General features: G+C 42.3%; 1 protein-coding gene across 10 annotated transcripts in view; it reads right to left on the bottom strand.

The window, feature by feature from the left end:
* Nucleotides 1-21,199, bottom strand: part of rapgef2b (Rap guanine nucleotide exchange factor 2b) — a 389,412-nt gene that overhangs the window by 130,497 nt on the left and 237,716 nt on the right. For all 10 annotated transcript variants that reach the window (XM_072584246.1, XM_072584244.1, XM_072584245.1 and 7 more), the window contains one exon: nt 2,073-2,204. In XM_072584246.1, coding sequence (XP_072440347.1) covers nt 2,073-2,204 — 132 coding nt within the window. The remainder of the gene's footprint in view (nt 1-2,072; nt 2,205-21,199) is intronic.

The following is a 21,199-nucleotide window of genomic DNA, read 5'->3' on the forward strand; positions in this document are numbered from 1 at the left end:
AATCTGGCAGCATCTGTAAGGAGAGTAAAAAGCTGACATTTCGAGTCTAATTGTCAAAGGGTCAGTTAGACTCGAAATGTCAGCTCTTTTCTCTCCTTATAGATGCTGCCAGACCTGAGATTTTCCAGCATTTTCTCTTTTGGTTGCAGTGAAATGGAATTCAATCGGAATAAGTGGGGAAACCTCCACTAGATAGTCATGTCCATCACAAAGATGTTAGTGGTTATTCCATGTGCAGCTGCTTCATCAATGACATTCCTTCTATTGTTGTCAGAAGTGAGGATGTTTACTGATTAGTGCACAGTTTAATCCCACTTGTAAGACCTTTGATAAAGAAGTAGTTTAGCCTTGCACGCAGCGCAGCTTTGATAACATTCTGGTTTGGGCTAAAAAAGATTCAGTAACATTTGCAACTTTGTAAGCAAAAGACAATGACCATCTCCAGTAAGAGAAAAATCTAGACACCTCTTGACAATCAGTGACATTACCATCACTAGAACTTGCACCATCAACATCTTTGGAGGTAATCAGTGACAGCAAACATGACTGGAGCAGCCAGATAAAGGTCAGAAAATGGGGATTCTGCAGTAATTAACTCACTTCCAGACTCCATAAAGCATCTCCATCATTTCAAAGACACAAATTAAGAGTGTGATGGCATACTCAATTCATTTGGGAAGAGGGTGGATCCAAAACATATGGGAAGGTCAACATCATCCCCAAGACAGGTAACCGAGTCAATATATTAGTCATTCACTTTCACCAGCACAGGTTTACTGTGGCTGCAATGCATATAATCTATATTCATAGTCCAACAACTGGCTAATGCTCCTCCCAGACTTGTGACACCTACCACCGAGGTAGGTGGGAACATCACCACCTGTAAATTCAAGCCACACACCATTTTGATCTGGAAACATATCACTATTCCTTCACTAGTGCAGCAACAAAATCTTGGAACTCCATTCCTAGCACTATGGCTGCACCCATACCTCTCAGAAAGCAGTGTTTCAAGGTGGTGGCATTGCAAGGGAATAATAGGAGCAGACAATAAACACAGGTACATCTAACAATATTCACATCCACGAAGGAGTTACAAATAGGCTAGGTGTAATGATGTGGTGCCCAGCTGAAAATGTGAAGGGAGCTTCTTCAAGGAAGGCATCCTTGCAAGAGGATTCGCAGTAGGTTAAAATCTTCGAGGAGAAAGTGAGGACTGCAGATGCTGGAGATCAGAGCTGAAAATGTGACGTGGTTCCCCGTCAGTTTAATCATTCTTTTCGGCGCTAAACAAAATGAATGTCCACAAAGACTCTTAACAATTTTTATAGAAGGACCACAGAAAGCATCCCGTTTGGGTGCATCACAGCATGGTTATGGCAACTGCTCTTCCCGAGACTACAAGAAACTACAGGGAGTTGCGAACACAGCCCAATCCATGATGCAAACCAGCCTTCAATCTGTTGACTCCACCTCTGCTTCCCATCGCCTCAGGAAAGCAACCAAAAGGTCGAATACACCAATCATCAGATTCAAGAACAGCTTCTTTACCGCTGTTATCATAATGGACCCCTCAACTGGTAATGATGACCTCTCTCTCTGCAGCTGCAACACTATATTCTATATTCTACTTTGTTACCTGATGTACTTTGTTGGGTACAATCTGCCTGTAGAATTAGCAAAGCAATAACGTTCACTGTATCTCAGTTTGGTCTATTCAGATTTACGCGATAGTTCCATTCTCCTGTGGTCCCACTTTATAAGAAAATCATATAATAGCAGCACCATTTAAACTAATTGGACCAGAATCACCTTATAGCCAATACAGGTAAGAAAGTTTGCGTTTTACAAATAATGGTCTAAATTCTTCAATTGCATTATAGCCAATTCGTGCTGAAGAAACATGCAGAACCAATTGTACATGTGACAATAATAAATCAAATTAAATCATCTCTACACAGACACATGGTCACATTGCAGCCATTTCAAAGGCTAAAACATGATAAGATTTAGGGAAATGATGCTTCCTAAATTAAATGCACTATGCATTCTAATTTAAAAAAAACACTTACCTGGTAAAGGTCAGATAAGCTGCTGCTGCCAGAGTCACTGGTGATGCTACATCCTGAGTGGCTGGAGGAGACGTGTGTCACCTGTGGATGGAGGTTATCGGTGAGATGTAACTTGGTGAAATCTGCGGGAAGCTGTACATGAAGAAGGATAAAGAAGTGAGAGACAGAAACTGCATTGTTATAAAATATTATGCTAATTGCACACAACACAATTCTAATTTTTGTATACATTTAGAAGTGTTAAGAAGTTTAATGAAACATTCAAATGTGATGCAAGCTTCAATATTAAAATCTTACTCCTGATGTTAAATTTAGCAATAAGACAGCACGACTTTTTCTTCTCTTACCTGAAATGAACAAATCTAAATTCTCTAAATGAGACCCGGAGAGCAACAATTAAAACCAAAAAAGTTCAATCCACTATCAGTTGTATCACAGTAAAATTTGCACACCTATCAAAACAGTCTCCATGAAGATTCAGCAATGTTCAAGGTCATCTGGAAAAACTGTCAGAGCTACTACGGCACTGACAATACCATCAACCCATTAAGTCTACACACGTTCCGTTTATTTTGCATGATCTTGCAAACTTAATCACTTCGATGCTTTTTTTATTCATTTAGGAGATGAGGGCATTGCTGACTAGGCCAGCACTTACTGCCGATCATTAAATGCCCAGTTAAGAGGGCAGTTAAAAGTCATTCACATTGCTGTGGGTCTGCAGTCACATGTAAGACAGTTTCCTTCCCTAAATGGCATTAGTGAACCAGATATGTTTTTTCTGGTAATCAACAATGGATTCATGGTCCATCATTAGATTCTTAATTCCAGATTTTTATTGAATTCCAATTACACCATCTACACAGCAAGATTAGAACCTGGGATTCCCAGAATGGATTAGCAGTAGTGATAATACCACTACGGCATCGCCTTCCCTGAATGTCCAGCCAACATCCTTTGAAATCATTAATTGGGTTCAGCCCACCATTCTGCGGGCACAGGTTCCAGGACATTACAACTTTATGCATAAATAGGTTTTTCCTCACATCCTTCTGCATCTCGCACAAAATCTTAGAACTGTCCCTACTAATTTTATACTATCAACTAATGAAATAGTTTACATTTGTCGATCAGATCCAAACCTGTCTAAATTTTGTATAGATCTATCTAATCTCACTCATCATCTGTGCTTCCAAGATGACCAAAACCAGCTTCACCAAATTGAAAGTGCAACTAAATCCCTCATTGAGGGACCATTTTCACAATTATGCTCAGCAACCTCTGAACAAATTTTCACTTTTTTAAATGCAGTGACCTGTATTAAAATCAACCCCTAGTTGTGAACTTTATAAAGGTTTAACATAGCTTCCTTGTTTTTGTGTTCTGAATGTCAATAATGATGAAGCCCAAGTTCCCAAATGCTTTTCTAATTACTCTTGCAATAAATCCTATCACTTGCAAGGATGCATGTGCACAAGTCCCAATCTCCCACTGGCACCACATGCTCTTTTGGACCATGCTATTAAGTCTATACAGTATTACCCTGTCCTAAAATATTTGCCTACATGCATCACCATATATTTCTGTGCATTAAATTCTATTTGCCACTTGTCTTTTTATTCTACTGGTCTATGTCCAGTTGCAACCAATTGGTATCATTCATACTAATTGTTGACTTGCAAATTTGGCAATGAATTTTAAAATTGCACTTGCTATTCCAATATCCAAGTTATTTAGTCAGGATATCAACAAAACCAATGATCCTTATTTGGTGTACACAACTGTCTATTTCCCTTCACTCTACACAAATCACAGGTCATTCTGCTATAACGTAACAGTTACCTTCCTCTGCAACCTCGTGCTATAGAAAATGGTGCTATGGAAACCAGCTTTGAAACTCATGCTGTAGAAGATCACGAGTAGAAAATTGTTACAACCATTGTGTAAAACATTCGCATTATCCAAACAATGTCCACAATTCATCAATTACATTATAGCCAATTCACTCTGACGAAATGTGCATCATAGCAGAACGACCTGCATTCCACAGGAGCAAGTCAACTCGGTCTACAGGCAAATTATAAACAACCCCTACAGTTGTTGTCTCAGACATTAGATAACACTCCAAGTGTGAAATAACACCAGAAAGGCCAGTATCCTGTCACCAAGTCACCCTTTGCTTACACATGCATAGTCCTTTACACTGGTCTGGCTTCCTCAGAGGTAGCCTTTAGGGTAAACAGAACCTCTGATACTCTTGTTTATATCTGTTGGTCAGGGTTTCCTGATTTGGTCCAATCAGGAAACTCATATTCTGAGGTACACCAGGCTGACATTGTGACAATCATTACATCCCTCACCCTCAGAGTCTAGGGATGCAGACCTATTCTCTTTTTTTTTCAGTCACTTCTCCTGGGGGATTTTTGCACCAGGCCTGACTCCTCTGGCTCAGCCTCAGATACGGGTGGTGTGTACTGGACCATAGCCTGCCTCTTGCCCCCAGAGTGTCTCAGAAGTAATTCATCTTTTTCTTCAGATGGTAAAGGGGTCAGGGCTGCAATATCAGCCGTGTCCATCTCAGAATCTGGTTTCTTCAACACTAGACATGGGGGCAGAACCCGCAGGTTCCAACAGCTGATCCAGCTGTTCTAAGGGGGTTGAGTACATTTTGCTCCTGCCTCGTTACTGGATTTGCAGCTTTCATGTTGTCTATGGGCTTGTTCAAGACAGCCTCACCTACTTTAACTTTGTACATCAAGGGACCTGAATTTGCATCAACCATGCCTCTTACTCATTTAGAGAACCAAACATCGCCCCCTGAAGTAAACTCTCTCTCTCTCTGAGGAGCATTGTGTCCTGCATTGGTGTTCCTGATACTGTTTCACCCTCCCGCCCAGGTCCAGGAAGATCAGATCTAACCCAGTGCAGAGTTTTCTCCCCATTAGCAACTCTTCTGGAGCTATCCCTGTAGTTGCATGAGGGGTGGTCTCACAATCAAATAGGAACGAGGACAATTTAGTATAAAGTGAAGCCGTGGGTGGCTTCTTTAAGTCTGTCTTCAAACTTTGGACTGCTCTTTCCAACAGATGACGGATAGCATGGAGCTGTCCTTATATGCCGAATGCTATTTGACATTCTAAAACAGTCGAATTTTATGTGTTACTGAGGATTATAACTACAATAAATGCCATTGGTTGCAAATCTTAGCAGACCAAATGGATAGGTTGGAGCGACAGTTAGAGGCAATGAGGAATTTACAAGAGCAGAGGGTGTGATGGATGGCAGTTATATGAAGGAAGAAAAGCTGCATATACACAGTCTCATAGATGGGTTAACTCCAGGAAAGGTAAGAGAGGTAGTCAGGTAGTGCACGAATCTTCTGTGGCTATCCTCATTTCAAACAAGTATGCTGTTTTGGCAGAGGCTGATGGGCAAAGACTGAGGGGTATAAACTTTATAAAGGTTTATAAGATCATGAGGAGCATGGTTAGGATAAATAGATAAGGTCTTTTCCCTGGGGTGGGGGAGTCCAGAACTAGAGGGTGAGAGAGGAAGGATATAAAAGAGGCATAAGGGGCAATTTTTTCATGCAGAGGGTGGTGTGTCTATGGAATGAGCTGCTAGAAGTGATGGAGGCTAGTATAATTGCAACATTTAAAAAGTATTTGAATAGGTACATGAATAGGAAGGATATGGGCAGGGTGCTGGCAAGTGGGACTAGATTAGGTTAGGATATCTGGTTGGCATGGATGAGTTGGAGCGAAGGGTTTGTTTCCGTGCTGTCCATCTCCATGACTCTAAATGATGGCCATTGTCTGAGACAAAAACTTCTGGGAGACCATGTACTGCAAAAGATGGTATTCTGTCAGGTTGGTAGTGGATTGTAGGAAAGGGAATTTGTGAAATGTTCACGAGATGGCTTTTTGAAGCACCTGGTAGTGGAGCCCACCAGGGAGCAGGCAGTATTGGATTTAGTGTGGAATGAGTCAGGCTTGATAAGGGAGCTTAAGGTGAAGGAACCCTTAGGAGGCAGTGATCATAATATGATTAAATTTACTCTGCAATTTGAGAGGGAGAAGATAGAATCAGAGGTAGCGGTATTACAGCTGAATAAAGGCAACTACAGAGGAATAAGGGAGGTGCTGGGTAGAACTGACAGGGAGCTGAGCCTAGCAGGAAAGACAGTGGAACAGCAATGACAGGGGTTTCTGGAAGTAATTCAGGAGACACAGCAGAGCTTCATCCCAAGGAAAAAGCAGCATGGTGCAGGAAGGATGAGGCAGCCATGGCTGACCAGGGAAATAGGGGCAGCATAAAAGCAAAGAGAAAGCATATAATATGGTGAAGGGCAAGGGGAAATCAGAGGATTAGGAAGTTGATAAAGACCAGAGGACGACAAAAAAGAAATCAGGATGGAAAAGATTAAATATGAGGGGAAGCTAGCCAGCAATATAAAGGAAAACTTTAAGACCATTTGCAGATATATAAAGAGCAAAAGAGAGGCAAACTGGACATTAGGCTACTGGAAAAGGACACTGGAGAGATTGTAGTGGGGAACAACAAAATGGCTGAGGAACTTAATAATTACTTTGTGCCAGTCTTTACTGTGGAAGACAGGAGCAATATCTCAAAAATTCAAGACAATAAGGGGGTAAACCTCGTATGGTAGCCATCGCTAAAGAGAAGGTGCTAGAAAAACTGAATGGCCTGAAGGTGGATGAAACACCTGGACCAGATGGACTACACCCCCGAGTTCTATGGGAGATAGCTAAAGATATGGTAGAGGCGTTAGTGGGGATCTTTCAAGAATTGCTAGAATCAGAGAGAGTCCCAGAGAACTGTAAAATTGCTAACATGACATCCCTGTTCAAAAAGGGAGTAAGGCAAAAGATAGAAAATTACAGACCCATTAGCCTAACCCTTGGTTGTGGGTAAGATCCTGGAATCCGTTGTGAAGGATGGGATTTCTGGATACTAGGAAGTATATGGTAAAATAGGGCAAAGTCAGCATGGGTTCATCAAGGGGAAGTCATGCCTGACAAATCTACTAGAATTCTTTGAGGAAGTAACAAGCAGGTTAGACCAAGGAAAGCCAATGAATGTTATCAACCTGGACTTGAAGAAGGCCTTTGACAAGGTGCCACACAGGAGAGTACTGAGTAAGATAAGGGCCCATAGTGTCAGAGGCAAGGTGTTAACACAGATAGAAGCTTGACTTCTGGCAGAAAGCACAAAGTGGGGATAAAAGGGTCCTTCTCATGATGGCAGCCAGTGACAAGTGGTGTTCCTAAGGGTCAGTGTTGGGACCACAGCTTTTATTTTATACATTAACGATCTGGATGAAAGAACGGAGTGCATTCTGGCTATGTTTGAAGACGACACAAAAGTAGGTAGAGGAACAGGTAGCATTGAGGAGGTTGGGAGGCTGTAGAAGGATTTGGACAGGTTAGGAGAGTGAGGTAAAAACAATGACTGCAGATGCTGGATTAGTGGTGCTGGAAGAGCACAGCAGTTCAGGCAGCATCCAAGTAGCTTCGAAATCGACGTTTCGGGCAAAAGCCCTTCATCAGGAATAAAGGTTAGGAGAGTGGGCAAACAAGTGGCAGATGGAGTACAATGTGGCAAAGTGTGAGGTCATGCACTTTGGTAGGAATAGAAGCATGGACTATTTTCTAAATGGGGAGAAAAATCAGAAATTTGAAGTGCAAAGAGACTTAGGAGTTCGAGTCCAGGATTCTGTCAATGTAAACTTGCAAACTGAGTGAGTAATTAGGAAGGCAAATGCAATGGTGGCATTTATTTTGAGAGGACTTGAATATAAAAACAGGGATGTATTTCTGAGGCTCTATAACGCTCTGGTCAGACCATATTTAGAGTATTGTGTGCAGTTTCAATCCCCATTTCTCAGGAAGAATGTACTGGCCATGGAGCATGTTCAAAGGAGATTCACGAGAATGGCCCCAGGAATGGAAAGCTTAACATTCAAGGGACGTTTGAGGACTCTGGGTTTATACTCAATGGAGATTTAAAGGATAAAGGGGGCTCTAATTGAAACATACAGAATACTGAATGACCTGAACAGAGTAGATGTTGGAAAGATGTCTCCACTGGTAGGAGAGATTGGGAGCCAATGGAATAGTCTGACAGTAACGGGAAGATCTTTTAGATCGGAGATAAGGAGAAACTTCTTCAGCTAGACAGTGGTGATCTATGGAATTCATTGCCAAAGAAGGCTGTGGAGGCCAGCTCATTGAATATATTTAAGATTAAGATAGATAGATTATTGTGTATTAAGTGGATCAAGGGTTATGGGGAGAAAGGAGTTAAGAAACGTATCAGCCATGATTGAATGACTGAGTACATTCGGTGGATTGAATGGCCTAATTTCTGCTCCTATGTCTTTTGGTCTTATGGTCCCCCCCTTTTGGCAAATGAACTCTATACATTCCCAGCCATTTTGAGTAGGTGTCCTCAATGACTAAGCCAATGAACCAAACCTAGGGTTTGCCTGTCTATTCCCACGGATGTGGGGAGCTGCTGGTGATAATTTTTGTCCATATTGGCACTGTGGGCACTACCCCACCAACGCAGCTATGTCTGCATCCAATGCTGGTCACCAGATATACCTTCTCACCAACAATATCATTTTGGTCGCCCTGGAGGACCCTGACCCAGCCAGTATCTGGCAGTGACCTTTGCTTGGGGCAATCACTTTTACTCAACCAATTTTATGGGCCCGAGCCTTTTGCTACAATCAGTGGTAAATGAACCTGCTGCTTCTCATATAAGACCGGACCTGAAGTTGTAACATTATTCTGAAAAAGGTTTCCCACTACAGGCGCTCAGTCTAGCTGAGATCATTTAACCAGATGTTTATTTTGACTGGTTCTGACTTGGATGTTGCTAAGCAATTTAATTGTTCCAAACCAGATGCAGGCGGGCTTTCCAGGGTGTGCACTCTCCAGGATATCAGCTTATGAGTTCTCTTACTCAATTTAGGTCTAGAGTCATTCAGTTGTACAGCACAGAAACAGACTCTTTGGTCCAACTCGTCTATGTCAACCAGATAACCCAAATTAATCTAGTCCCATTTGCCAGCACTTGGCCAATATTCTTCTCAACCCTTCCTTCTTATTCACATATCCATCCAGGTGCCTTTTAAATGTTGTAATTGTACCAACCTCCACCACTTCCTCTGGCAACTCATTCCATACCACCCCCTGCATGAAAATGGTGCCCCATAGATTTCTCTCACATTCAACCTATGCCCACATGTTTTGGACTCCCCAACCCTGGCAAAAAGATTCTGACTACTCACCCTATCCATGCCCCTCATGATTTTATAAACCTCTCAGGAATCACCTCTCAGCCTCCAACATTCCAGGGAAAATAGCCCCAGCCTACTCAGCCTCTCCCTATAGCTCAAATCCTCAAACCGCAGTAACATTTTTGTAAAACTCTTCTGAACCCTTTTAAGTTTCACAACATCGTTCCGATAGCAGGGAGGTCAAAACTGAATGCAATATTCCAAAAGTAGCCTTAACCAATGCATCCGCAACATGAATCCCAACTCCTGTATTCAATACACTGACTAATTAAGGCAAGCATACCGACCACTTTCTTCACAACCCTGTCTACCTGTGACTCCACTTTCGAGAAACTATGAACCTGCACCCCAAGGTTTCTTTGTGCAGAAACACACCCCAGGATCCTACCATTAAGTGTATAAACTCCTGCCCTGATTTGCCTTTCCAAAATGCAACATCACACTTTTATCTAAATTAAGTCCCACCTGCCATTCCTCTGTCCATGTGATCAAGGACGCCATGTACTCAGAGATCACCTTCTTCACTGTCCAATTTTGGTATCATCTGGAAATGTATTAATTATTCCTCCTATGTTCACATCCAAATAATTTATAGGAATGACAAAAAGCAGTGGAACAAGAACTGATCCTTGAAGCACACTGCTGGTCATAGGCTTCCAGTCCAAAACACCATCTACCTCCATCCTCTCTCTCTCCTATCTTCAGGCTAATTTTATATCCAAATGGATAGCTCTCCTTGAATTCCATACAAGCTAATCTGCTAACCAGTTTACCAAGCAGACCTTTGTTGAATGCCTTGCTGAAATCCATATAAACAAGATCCATTGCTCTGCTTCCAACAACCTTCTTTGTCACTTCTTCAAAAAAACTCAATTTACTGAGACATGATTTCCCATGCACAAATACATTCTGACTATCCATAATCATGATGCGGAGATGTTGGTGATGGACTGGGGTTGACAAAATTAAAAATCACAGATCACCAGGCTAGAGTCTGACTTCTAAATAAACCTGTTGGACTATAACTTAGTGCTGAGAGATTTTTAACTTTATCCCTAATCAGCCCTTGCCCTTCTAAATATATGTGAGATGCTGCATTTTGGTAGGGCACATCAAGGCAGGTCATACACAGTTAACGGCAAGGTCCTGAGGACTGTTGCCAAACAAAGATCTAGGTGTGCAGGTTTATGGTTGCTTGAAAGTGGAGTTGCAAGTACATAAGGTGGTGAAGAAGGCGTTTGATAACACTAGCTTTCATTGGTCAATGCATTGAGAACTGGAGTTGGAAAATCCGGCTGCAGCTGTATAAAATATTTGTTCGATCACTTTTGGAATACTGTGTTTAATTCTGGTCACCCTGCTATAAAAAAAAGTGTTATGAAACTTGAAAGTATGCAGAAAATATTTACAAGGATGTTGGAGGGTTTGAGCTAGAAGGAGAGGCTGAATAAGCTGGGGCGACTTCCCTGTAGTGTCAGAGGCTGACGAATGACCTTGTAAAAGGTTTATAAAATCATGATGGGCATGGATAGGGCGAATAGCTTAAGGTCTTTTTCTCAGGGTAGAGGCATCCAAAGGTAGATGGTATAGGTTTAAGATGAGGGGGTAAAGATTTAAAAGGGACCAAAGGAGCAACTTTTTCACGCAGAGATTGATACATGTATGAAATGAGCTGCCAGAGGTTGACTCAAATAAAAGACTTCTGGATGGGTATATGAATAAGTAAGGTTAGAGGGAAAAGGGCAAAATGCTGGCAAATGGGACTAGAGTAATTTAGGATATCTGGGCAGCATGGACAAATTGGACTAATGAGTCTGTTTCCATGCTGTACAACTCCATGACTTTGTAACAGTTTCTAATTTCCTTTCCCTAATCACTTCTACCATGGATTTTCAAAGCCTCCATATTCCCAATCCTGAGCTTTTCCCATTTTTCTTGAACAAATTCCACCGTCCTCAGCAAGTGCATTGCTTCCACCAAAAGGCATTGCTGAGGGAACCTTTATGAGTCCTAACTGAGCTTGACTTTTCAAATGACTTTTGGTCCATGCTTACTCAGGTCCCCTTCTTCAGTTCTTCTATTTCCCTGATGAACATACTAATGTCTTTACCTATGCTCATCCATTACTAGGACATTTATCAAATTTTGTATTTCCATCCTTCCTCCTCTTCACATGGTCCACTACTAACTATCCCCTAACTTTCCTCAACTTCGCCTCCCATTTCAAGAGATAGAATAAGGGGCAACTTTTTCACGCAGAGGGTGGTGTGAGTATGGAATGAGCTGCCAAATGAAGGTTGTTACAATTACAACATTTAAAAAACATCTGGATAGGTGTGTGAATAGGAACAGTTTAGAGGGATATGCACCAAGTGCTGACAAATGGGACTAGATTACTTTAGGATATCTGGTCGGCATGGATAAGGTGGACCGAAGAATCTGTTTCCGTGCTGTACATCTCTATGACTCTTTGTGTCATCTGCAAATGTGGCAAATCTTTATCCAAATCATGTAATGGCAGTCTCCAGGTTGCCAATGGGTTCTGTTCTTGAGTGTGTCTGCAAATCAATTTGTATTCAAGTTGGAATGAAATGCAGTGCAATATGAAATAACAGTTCATAAACAATGCAATCTTTTCTATGAGATCTTTAAAATTACACCCCATTTGGGGAATCATGAATTTTGGGTTAAGAGCAAGTATATGAGGAATGGTGGATCAGCCAGGATCTATATAATGGCAAAGTAGGCTTGGAGGGCTGAACAACTTCCTCCTGTTCCTGTTTCTTATACGCCTATTCTACTCATACCATAATTACCCAACAATGCCAGACCTCCAATTTCTTCTAGCTTCCTGTTCTTCCCAGATGTCCAGTACCTTTCAAGTAATAATTGAGGTCACCATGTCTCCAAGCCTATGCAATGGCTACCAGATCATACTTATTTCAGCATATCTCTTTTGTTTCTAACCCTACACATATTCAAATGTACAGTCTTCAGTTTTATCCTTGTATTATTTTTGTAACATATAGTCTTATCTGTTAGAATAGAATACAAACTTAATTAATTATTATTTCATAACATGGGTCGGTTTATCAATTGTCGTATTTTCTTTTTGTCTTGACTCTACTCTTGGATTTATCACACGTTGGAGAAAGTGAGGACTGCAGATGCTGGAGATCAGAGCTGAAAATGTGTTGCTGGAAAAGCGCAGCAGGTCAGGCAGCATCCAATGAGCAGAAGAATCGACGTTTCAGGCATAAGCCCTTCTTCAGGAATGAGGAAGGTGTGCCAAGCAGGCTAAGATAAAAGGTAGGGAGGAGGGACTCGAATGAAACCTCCTTCCACCTATCGCATTCCCAACGCCCCTCCCTCAAATCCCTCCTCCCTACCTTTTATCTTAGCCTGCTTGGCACACCTTCCTCATTCCTGAAGAAGGGCTTAAGGCTGAAATTTTGATACACCTGCTCCTTGAATGCTGCCTGACCTGCTGCGCTTTTCCAGCAACACATTTTTTAGCTCTTTATCACACGTTCACAAATTTGATTCTGTGCTGAAACTACTGAATTTCATTATTACAGTTACTATAAATATGCAATAGTTATAGTTGATTGTTATAGTTAATTACTTCTGTACCAAGATTGAGATTTCCAGAAAGGGGAATAATAATTAATTCAGTTGTGGGGTCTCATGTTACCAAGTCACATCCCTTATGATGCAGTCAAAGAACAGATAACATAATTGACAAACAGACATCCAATAGATACTGTACTCTCCAATCTTTCCTAACTGCCCAGTTATTAAAAATCAAAATATAGAAAACTCAGTTCTATACCAGGAAGTCAAGATTTATTTCTCAGTTTTGAAGTAAATCAGAAGGTACAACAGAATTGGTACCAGCATCCAAGATTTAGGGATGTACAAGAAAATACAGACGTTCTTTTGTTTGATGTCAATGACTCAGGATGAAAGATGCATAAGATCAGGTTGATTGGAGTTGCCCATCTTGTTGAGCAAATATCAGATACTCATTGTTAAGAGCTACACATGATGACCTTTTACACCAAGATATTTACAATGGGCAGCACGGTGGCACAGTGGTTAGCACTGCTGCCTCACAGCGCCAGAGACCCGGGTTCAATTCCCGACTCAGGCGATTGACTGTGTGGAGTTTGCACGTTCTCCCCGTCTCTGCGTGGGTTTCCTCCGGGTGCTCCGGTTTCCTCCCACAGTCCAAAGATGTGCAGGTCAGGTGAATTGGCCAGGCTAAATTGCCCGTAGTGTTAGGTAAAGGGGTAAATGTAGGGGAATGGGTGGGTTGCGCTTCGGCAGGTCGGTGTGGACTTGTTGGGCCGAAGGGCCTGTTTCCACACTGTATGTAATCTAATCTAATCTAATATGATTCAGTGGGTAGCACTTTGATCTCTGAATCCAGGGACTTCAGCACACCCTCTAGGCTGGTACTCTACTCCGCACTGAGGAAGTGCTTCAGTATCAGCTGTCAAAACATACTGTCAATTTCTCAGCTAGATTTAAAAATCCTATGCATCTACTTTGAAAACAAATCGGTTAAATTTTGTAATGGTAGGATCATTATGCATCATTCCACAATCACCATAAAAAACAAATTACCTGGACCTTGTTATGCACAAATTGTCTGACACTATAGTATAACAGTGACTATACTTCTAAAGTACTTGACTCAAAGTACTTTAAAAAGTGTCTACAGATCATAAAAGGCGCAACATAAATACAAGCCTTTCTTTTAGAAAGTCAAACGTGATAAATGCTCAGAATGAATACAGATCAGTACCTTTTGGAGAAGAGATGGAATAACTTGACTTGTGTTACATTAACAATGTCTTGATATTTCCAATATAACACTCCATACTCAACAGTGAACCAGACCCAAACATTGATCGTCAAAGCACAGCATACCAATCGTATTTGCACTACTTTTTTTGGAGAGGGATATTTGATATTAACTATGGTTCAATGGCAATCTTTTAGTGTCTAACCTGAAGCTAGCATAAGGATTCACGGAGCCATGGCAATTCAAATCAGAGCCCAATCCTGCCTTATTCGAAGAGATTGCTGAACAGAAAACAGCAATTATTTCTGCTACACAGCAAACAGCAGTGGGGTCAACCAAAGTGCCTGCGAAGTCATTACAGTTAGCCAAGCAAAAACAAGCAACCCTTTATTACAAATGAAATGTGGGTTATAGCAGAACAACCTGTATATGCAAAGTATTTTTTTAAAAGGTGATTTTACCAGTTGGTTTCAGAACCACCAGTTTAGGGCCAGAGCATAAATTTCATGCCAGCATCTTTTCCGTGTAATAGTGCCCAGCAGATGCATGCTGCTCAAATTAACTTAACCTAACCTTTCCAGTGAATTACTTTTGATTTGCTTTGAAATTTCTGTATTTACATTACACAGGAAAGTTTAAGATAACGTATAATGACATTATAACAGGCCCAACTAGTCTATGTGACATTTATAGCCCAGTCAATCCTCATATTTTGAATGCACATGGACTGTGCAAGGAGGATAGTGGGTTTTGCTCCTGGTGTGGATAAGGGTACAAACTGTAAGGACAAATGATTGCACCTGACCACAAAACCATGGAAGAGAATGCCATTCAAGTGGGGAGAAGAGAGATCTTGCAGTTTAACAGGAGAAAGCATAGTTAGAAGAATAGATACTATTCTTTGCAAAGATAGACAGCCCATAAAAGGTGTGTAACCTACCGGTTGCCAAGTAATGAAATCTGTTGTTGTAGTTCTGTTTGCCAAGCTGGGAATTTGTCTTGCAAACGTTTCGTCCCCTGTCTAGGTGACATCCTCAGTGCTTGGGAGCCTCCTGTGAAGCGCTTCTGTGATGTTTCCTCCGGCATTTATAGTGGCCTGTCTCTGCCGCTTCCGGTTGTCAGTTCCAGCTGTCCGTTGTAGTGGCCGGTATATATTGGGTCCAGGTCGATGTGTTTGTTGATAGAGTGCACTCATCCACAGACTCTATCAACAAACACATCGACCTGGACCCAATATACCAGCCACTACAGCGGACAGCTCGAACTGACAACCGGAAGCGGCAGAGACAGGCCACTATAAATGCCAGAGAAAACATCACTGAAGCGCTTCACAGGAGGCTCCCAAGCACTGAGGATGTCACCTAGACAGGGGACGAAACGTTTGCAAGACAAATTCCTAGCTCGGCAAACAGAACCACAACAACGAGCACCCGAGCTACAAATCTTCTCCGAAACTTTGAGTAATGAAATCTCTTCTGGGATGGAGAGGAATCTGGAGTGAAGGGGAAAAATCCACATAGGTACTAATGACAAAGGCAGGGCTAGGAAAGAGGTTCTGCTGAGGAATTACAGGCAGCTCAGGGCTAAATTACAAAGCAGAACCACAGAGATAACAACCTCCACCACAATTCCTGAGCCATAGAAAATTAGTATAAGATTCGAGGGCAAGCGTGGGACTCATAGATTGAAGCTGGAGAAATGGATGTCGGACGGCGTGGTGACTCAGCAGTTAGTATGGATTAGATTCCCTACAGCATGGAAACAGGCCATTCGGCCCAACAAATCCACAGCGACCCTCCGAAGAATAGCCGACTAAGACCCATTTCCCTCTGACTAATGCACCTAACACTACGGGCAATTTAGAATGGCCAATTCACCTGACCTGGACACCTTTGGACTATGGGAGGAAACCGGAGCACCCGAAGGAAACCCACGCTGTCATGGGGAGAATGTGCAAACTTCACACAGACAGTTGCCAGAGGATGGAAACGAACCTGGGCCCCAGGTGCTGTGAGGTAACGGTGCTAACCACTGATCTACTGTGCCGCCCCATGCCTCACAGCGCCAGGAACTCAGACTCTATTCCTGCCTCAAGCAACTGTATGTGCAAACTCCACACATTCTCTCCGTGCCTGTGTGAGTTTCCTTCCATAATCGAAAACATATGCAGGTCAGACGAACTGGCCATGCTAAATTACCTGAGTAATTTAGTGTTAGGTGCATTAGTCAGGCATTACTATAGGGTAGGGGAATGGGTCTGGTACTCTTCGGAGGGTCAGTGTGGATTTGTTGGGCCTGTTTCCATACTGTGGGGAATCTATTCTAATCTAAATGGGTTCGGATTCATGGAGCACTGGCAATAGTAGTGGGAAGGAGAGCTTTTCTGATGGAACGGCTTTGTGTGAACTATGCTGGGGCCAGTGTCCTAGTCAATAATATAACTAGGGGTGTAGACAGGGTTTTAAACAAACTAATGTTGCAGGTGTAGGAGGGGTTTTCAGTTGAAGGGGAGCTTTAAAAGAATCATAAATAAACAAGAGAACAGAGATGCAGAGCAGTGAAGAGGCAATCGATAATTACAATGAGACAGCAAGGGACAGAAAATTTATACCGAAGAATGCTGTGGAGATTAAACCCAGAGTAAGCAAAAATGGTAACAAATCGAAGCTCAAGGCTCTTTATCTGAATGTATGCAGCATTTGTAACAAGGTAGATGAGTTGATCTGAAATGAAAAAAAATGATTATGACTTGATATTTATTACAGAGATGGGGCTGCAGGATGATCCAGTTCAGCTTTGTTAATAAAGGAAGCTATACAGCAGTCAATAGTGATATTGATGCAAAAGATCACGACATACCTTTGGCAGATAATGTTACGGATAATCCAAAGAGATTCCACAAGTATATTAAGGGCAAAAGAGTAACTCGGGAGAGTACAAAGCCCCTTCAAGATCAACATGGCTGTCTAAGTGTGGAACCACGGGAGTTGGGTGAGATCATAAACTAATATTTCTTGTCAGCATCTATTGTGGAGAAAGACATGGAAGTTAGGGAACTTGGGGAAATAATAGTGATGTCTTGAAAACAGTCCACATTACAGAAGAGGTGGCGCTGGAAGTCTTAAACCACAAAAGTAGGTAAATCCCTGGGACATGATTAAATGTATCCCAGGATATCGTGTGAGGCTAAGGAAGAAATTGCAAAACCCTCGACAGAGATATTTGTATCATTGACAGCCACGGGTTTGGTGCCAGAAGGCTGGGTATTGGCTAATGTTATACCAATCCTTAGGCTGCAAGAAAAACCAGGGAACTACACACCGGTGAACCTGACATCAGTAGTGGGTAAGCTGTTGGAGGGGATTCTGAGAGGCAGGATCTGCATGTATTTGGAAAGGTAAGGACTGATTAGGTATAGTCAATATGGCTGCATGTTTGGAAAATTGTGTCCCATAAACTTGATTGATGTGGGCAGAATGGAAGACGTTGTCTACATGAACTTTAGCAAGGCCTTCAACAAGGTTCCGCATGGTGGGTTGACAAGGTTAGATCATATAGGATCCAGGGAGAGCGAGCCAATACAAATTTGGCTTGGCAGTAGGAGACAGAGGGTGATGGTAGAGGAAGTTGTTCAGTCTGGTGACCTGTGACCAGGTCTGCAAGGTTAAGTGCTGCATCTCTATTATTCATTATTTATATAAACAATTTGGATGAGAATTTTGGAGACATAGTGAGTTTGCAGGTATCACCAAAATTGGTGGTATCGTTGTCAATGAAGGTTATCTCAGAGGACAAGATCTTGATCAACTGGGTCAGCATGTCGAGAAATGGCAGATGGAATAGACAGAAGGGTGCAGAAGGCATTCAGTATCTTTGCCTTCATTGGTCAGAGCACTGAATACAGGATTTGGGACGTCATGTTATGGCTGTATAAGACATTGGTAAGGCCACACTGGAAGTACTGTATGCAATTCTGGTTGCCTGCTAGAGGAAAGATGTTATTAAATTGGAAATGAAGCAAAAATGATTTATGAAGATGACACCAAAACTGGAAGGTGTGTGATAGTTTGGCTGGGACGGTTTCCCCTAGAGCATTGGAATTGAGGAGTGACCTTACAGAAGTTTATAAAATCATGAGGGGCATAGGTAAGGTGAATAGCCAAGGTTGTTTCTCCAGGGTAAGGGAGTCTAAACCGAGAAGGGCATAAGTTTAAGGTGGAAAGCGAAAGATTTAAAAGGGGTCTGACAGGAAACTTTTTCACACAGGGTGGTGCGTATATGGAACGAGCTGCTAAAGGAAGTGGTAGAGTATAATTACAACATTTAAAAGACATTTGGACAGGTCTATGTATCGGAAAGAAATAGAGTGATATGGACCAATTGCAGGCAAATGGGTCTAGTCAGCTTAGGAAACCTGATTGGCATGGACAAGCTGAGCCAAAGGGTCTGTTTCCACCCTGTATGACTCTATGACATGGAATCAGTTAGAATGAAAATGAGGACTGGTAATGAAAATAACTTATAGCTGAGATTGTCTACAGGCCCTCAGAGGTTTGCCTCTCTGTCAGACAAAGTACATATCAGAAAAAAAAATTAACAGGAGCACTACATCTTTGATAGCCAATTCCAAATACAGAATTATAGAATCCCTGCAGTATGGAAGCAGGCCATTCAGCCCATTGAGTCCACACTGACCCTCCAACGAGCGTCTCACCTAGACTCGTCTCCCTTTCCCTGTAACCATGAATCTCCCATGGCTAACTCACCAAGCCTGCACATCCCTAGACACTATGGACAATTTAGCAGAGCCAATGCACCTAGCCTGCGTATCTTCAGACTGTGGGGAGGAAACAGGAACACTCAAAGGAAACCCATGCAAACACAGGGAGAACATGCAAATGCCACACTGACATTCTCCCAGGGCTGGTATCAAACCGGGTCCCTGGCACTGTGAGGCAAAATTGCTAACCACTGAGCCACCATGCCACCCTGCACTGGACAAATCTCTATCTCTCTTAAGCCAACATTCATTGGCAAGTGTGTGTTGCAAATCTTACAAGCTCAACTTAAAGAAATTCTTCTCTTCTCTCTGACAACACTTCCATTCTAATCTTTATTCTTGTTCGCCACCATTACTTTTGTTGTAGCTCCTAGTATTTTTTGTCAAGGTATCTGCCAAACTCACTTGCACAGCCACATCTCATTCTTCAGCAATTGTAGCAGCTCAGACTCGCTCCATATGGATTCCAACTGAATGTTTGTCGTTCATGTTTGAAATCCATATAGGATCACAGGTATCTCCACACAAAGTCCCTCAGACAGCTGTACTCACCACATCCTGAGATCCACACACAGTAACACATGCAGCCATTTTCACAGTCTTGACCTCTCTCTTCATCAGCACCATCTCACGCTATTTCAGAGCTGCCCTGTCCCCCAGTTTCATCTCATTCTCCAGCTCATTCAAACTTCTAACAAGAAGCTTTTTTCTTTCCTTTCAGGTATTAAGGAACACAAGCTGCAATAACTCCGATGTACCCATGCCTATCTGGAACCATCCTTCCCTCGTCTACCCTCTCCCTCAATCCCTTCTCATAACTCAATTTCTTGTTGTGTATCTACTATCCCTTCTAGGTGATAGTAAATAGCTCCCACTTTCTGACACTGAGCATTTTGTACCCAGCAAGGCCTTAGTTTTATCCCCCTGTGCTCCTACCTCAATGAATTTTAGGCATGAAATGACTTTCAACTCTCCTTCTATTGCTTTCCCCTCCATACACAATTCTTTGGGCAAGAATTCTCTTCCCATCTCATAGACCTCTTTGCCGACTTCCAACACTCACCGTCCACTGGACCCCTCCCCCTCTGACTTTTACCTGCACTCGACTTCTTCATTGAGTTAATTTCTCCGGGTGGTACTGTTGGTGTCTTGCGTTGACATTGCAGAGGTTGACCGCCAGCTCTCGAACACATCCTCCTACCCATTTTGGGCCACAACCCCAACAGTAAATATTATGCTATTGTATCCACAAATGATCACCAATCTTATGGTCCTCATCAGCATCTTTTCTTTCTACCTGGCTCACCATTGTACAGTGGAATGCTACAAGCAAGCCAAAGAGACTTTCTATCTATTATCCAAACATGTGATGCGATAGATCAATTTCAGTGCTGGCATGATGCTAGGTAAAAGAGGCCATAAATGTCAACAACTGGCAGGCTGTTTCAAACAACATGATCCTCATTCATGATCAACTAGTTAAAAAACCACACAACACCAGGCTATAGTACAAGTTTGGAAGTACATACTTTCAGAGTACGACTCTTTCATCAGATTTCATTCAGGCAGGACACAGAATTTATTTTAAAAATGACACTTTGATCTTAATATAAATTCTTTGTCCTACAATCCTGTCCGCCTAGTTTTCTGACAAAGCAGCAGCACTCCAAAAGTTTGTACTTCCAAATAAACCTGTTGGACTATAACCTGGTATTGTGTGATTTTTAAACTTTGTCCACCCCAGTCCAACACCAGCACCTCCACATCATTATCAACTAACCTGTGTTTATAAAACTCAGAAGTCAGAATCCAGCACAAGATGTGATTGTGTTATTGGATGATATTTCCTAAAAAAAAATCAAGACTGATCCAGACTGGGGGGCACGGTGGCACAGTGGTTAGCACTGCTGCCTCACAGCGCCAGAGACCCGGGTTCAATTCCCGCCTCAGGCGACTCTCTGTGTGGAGTTTGCACATTCTCCCCGTGTCTGCGTGGGTTTCCTCTGGGTGCTCCGGTATCCTCCCACAGTCCAAAGATGTGCGGGTCAGGTGAATTGGCCATGCTAAATTGCCCGTAGTATTAGGTAAGGGGTAGATGTAGGAGTATGGGTGGGTTGCGCTTCGGCAGGGCGGTGTGGACTTGTTGGGCCGAAGGGCCTGTTTCCACACTAAGTAATCTAATCTAATCTAATAACTGATCTGCAATACAC

The sequence above is a fragment of the Chiloscyllium punctatum genome, chromosome 14 (assembly GCF_047496795.1).
Source record: "Chiloscyllium punctatum isolate Juve2018m chromosome 14, sChiPun1.3, whole genome shotgun sequence".
Lineage (NCBI taxonomy): Eukaryota > Metazoa > Chordata > Chondrichthyes > Orectolobiformes > Hemiscylliidae > Chiloscyllium > Chiloscyllium punctatum.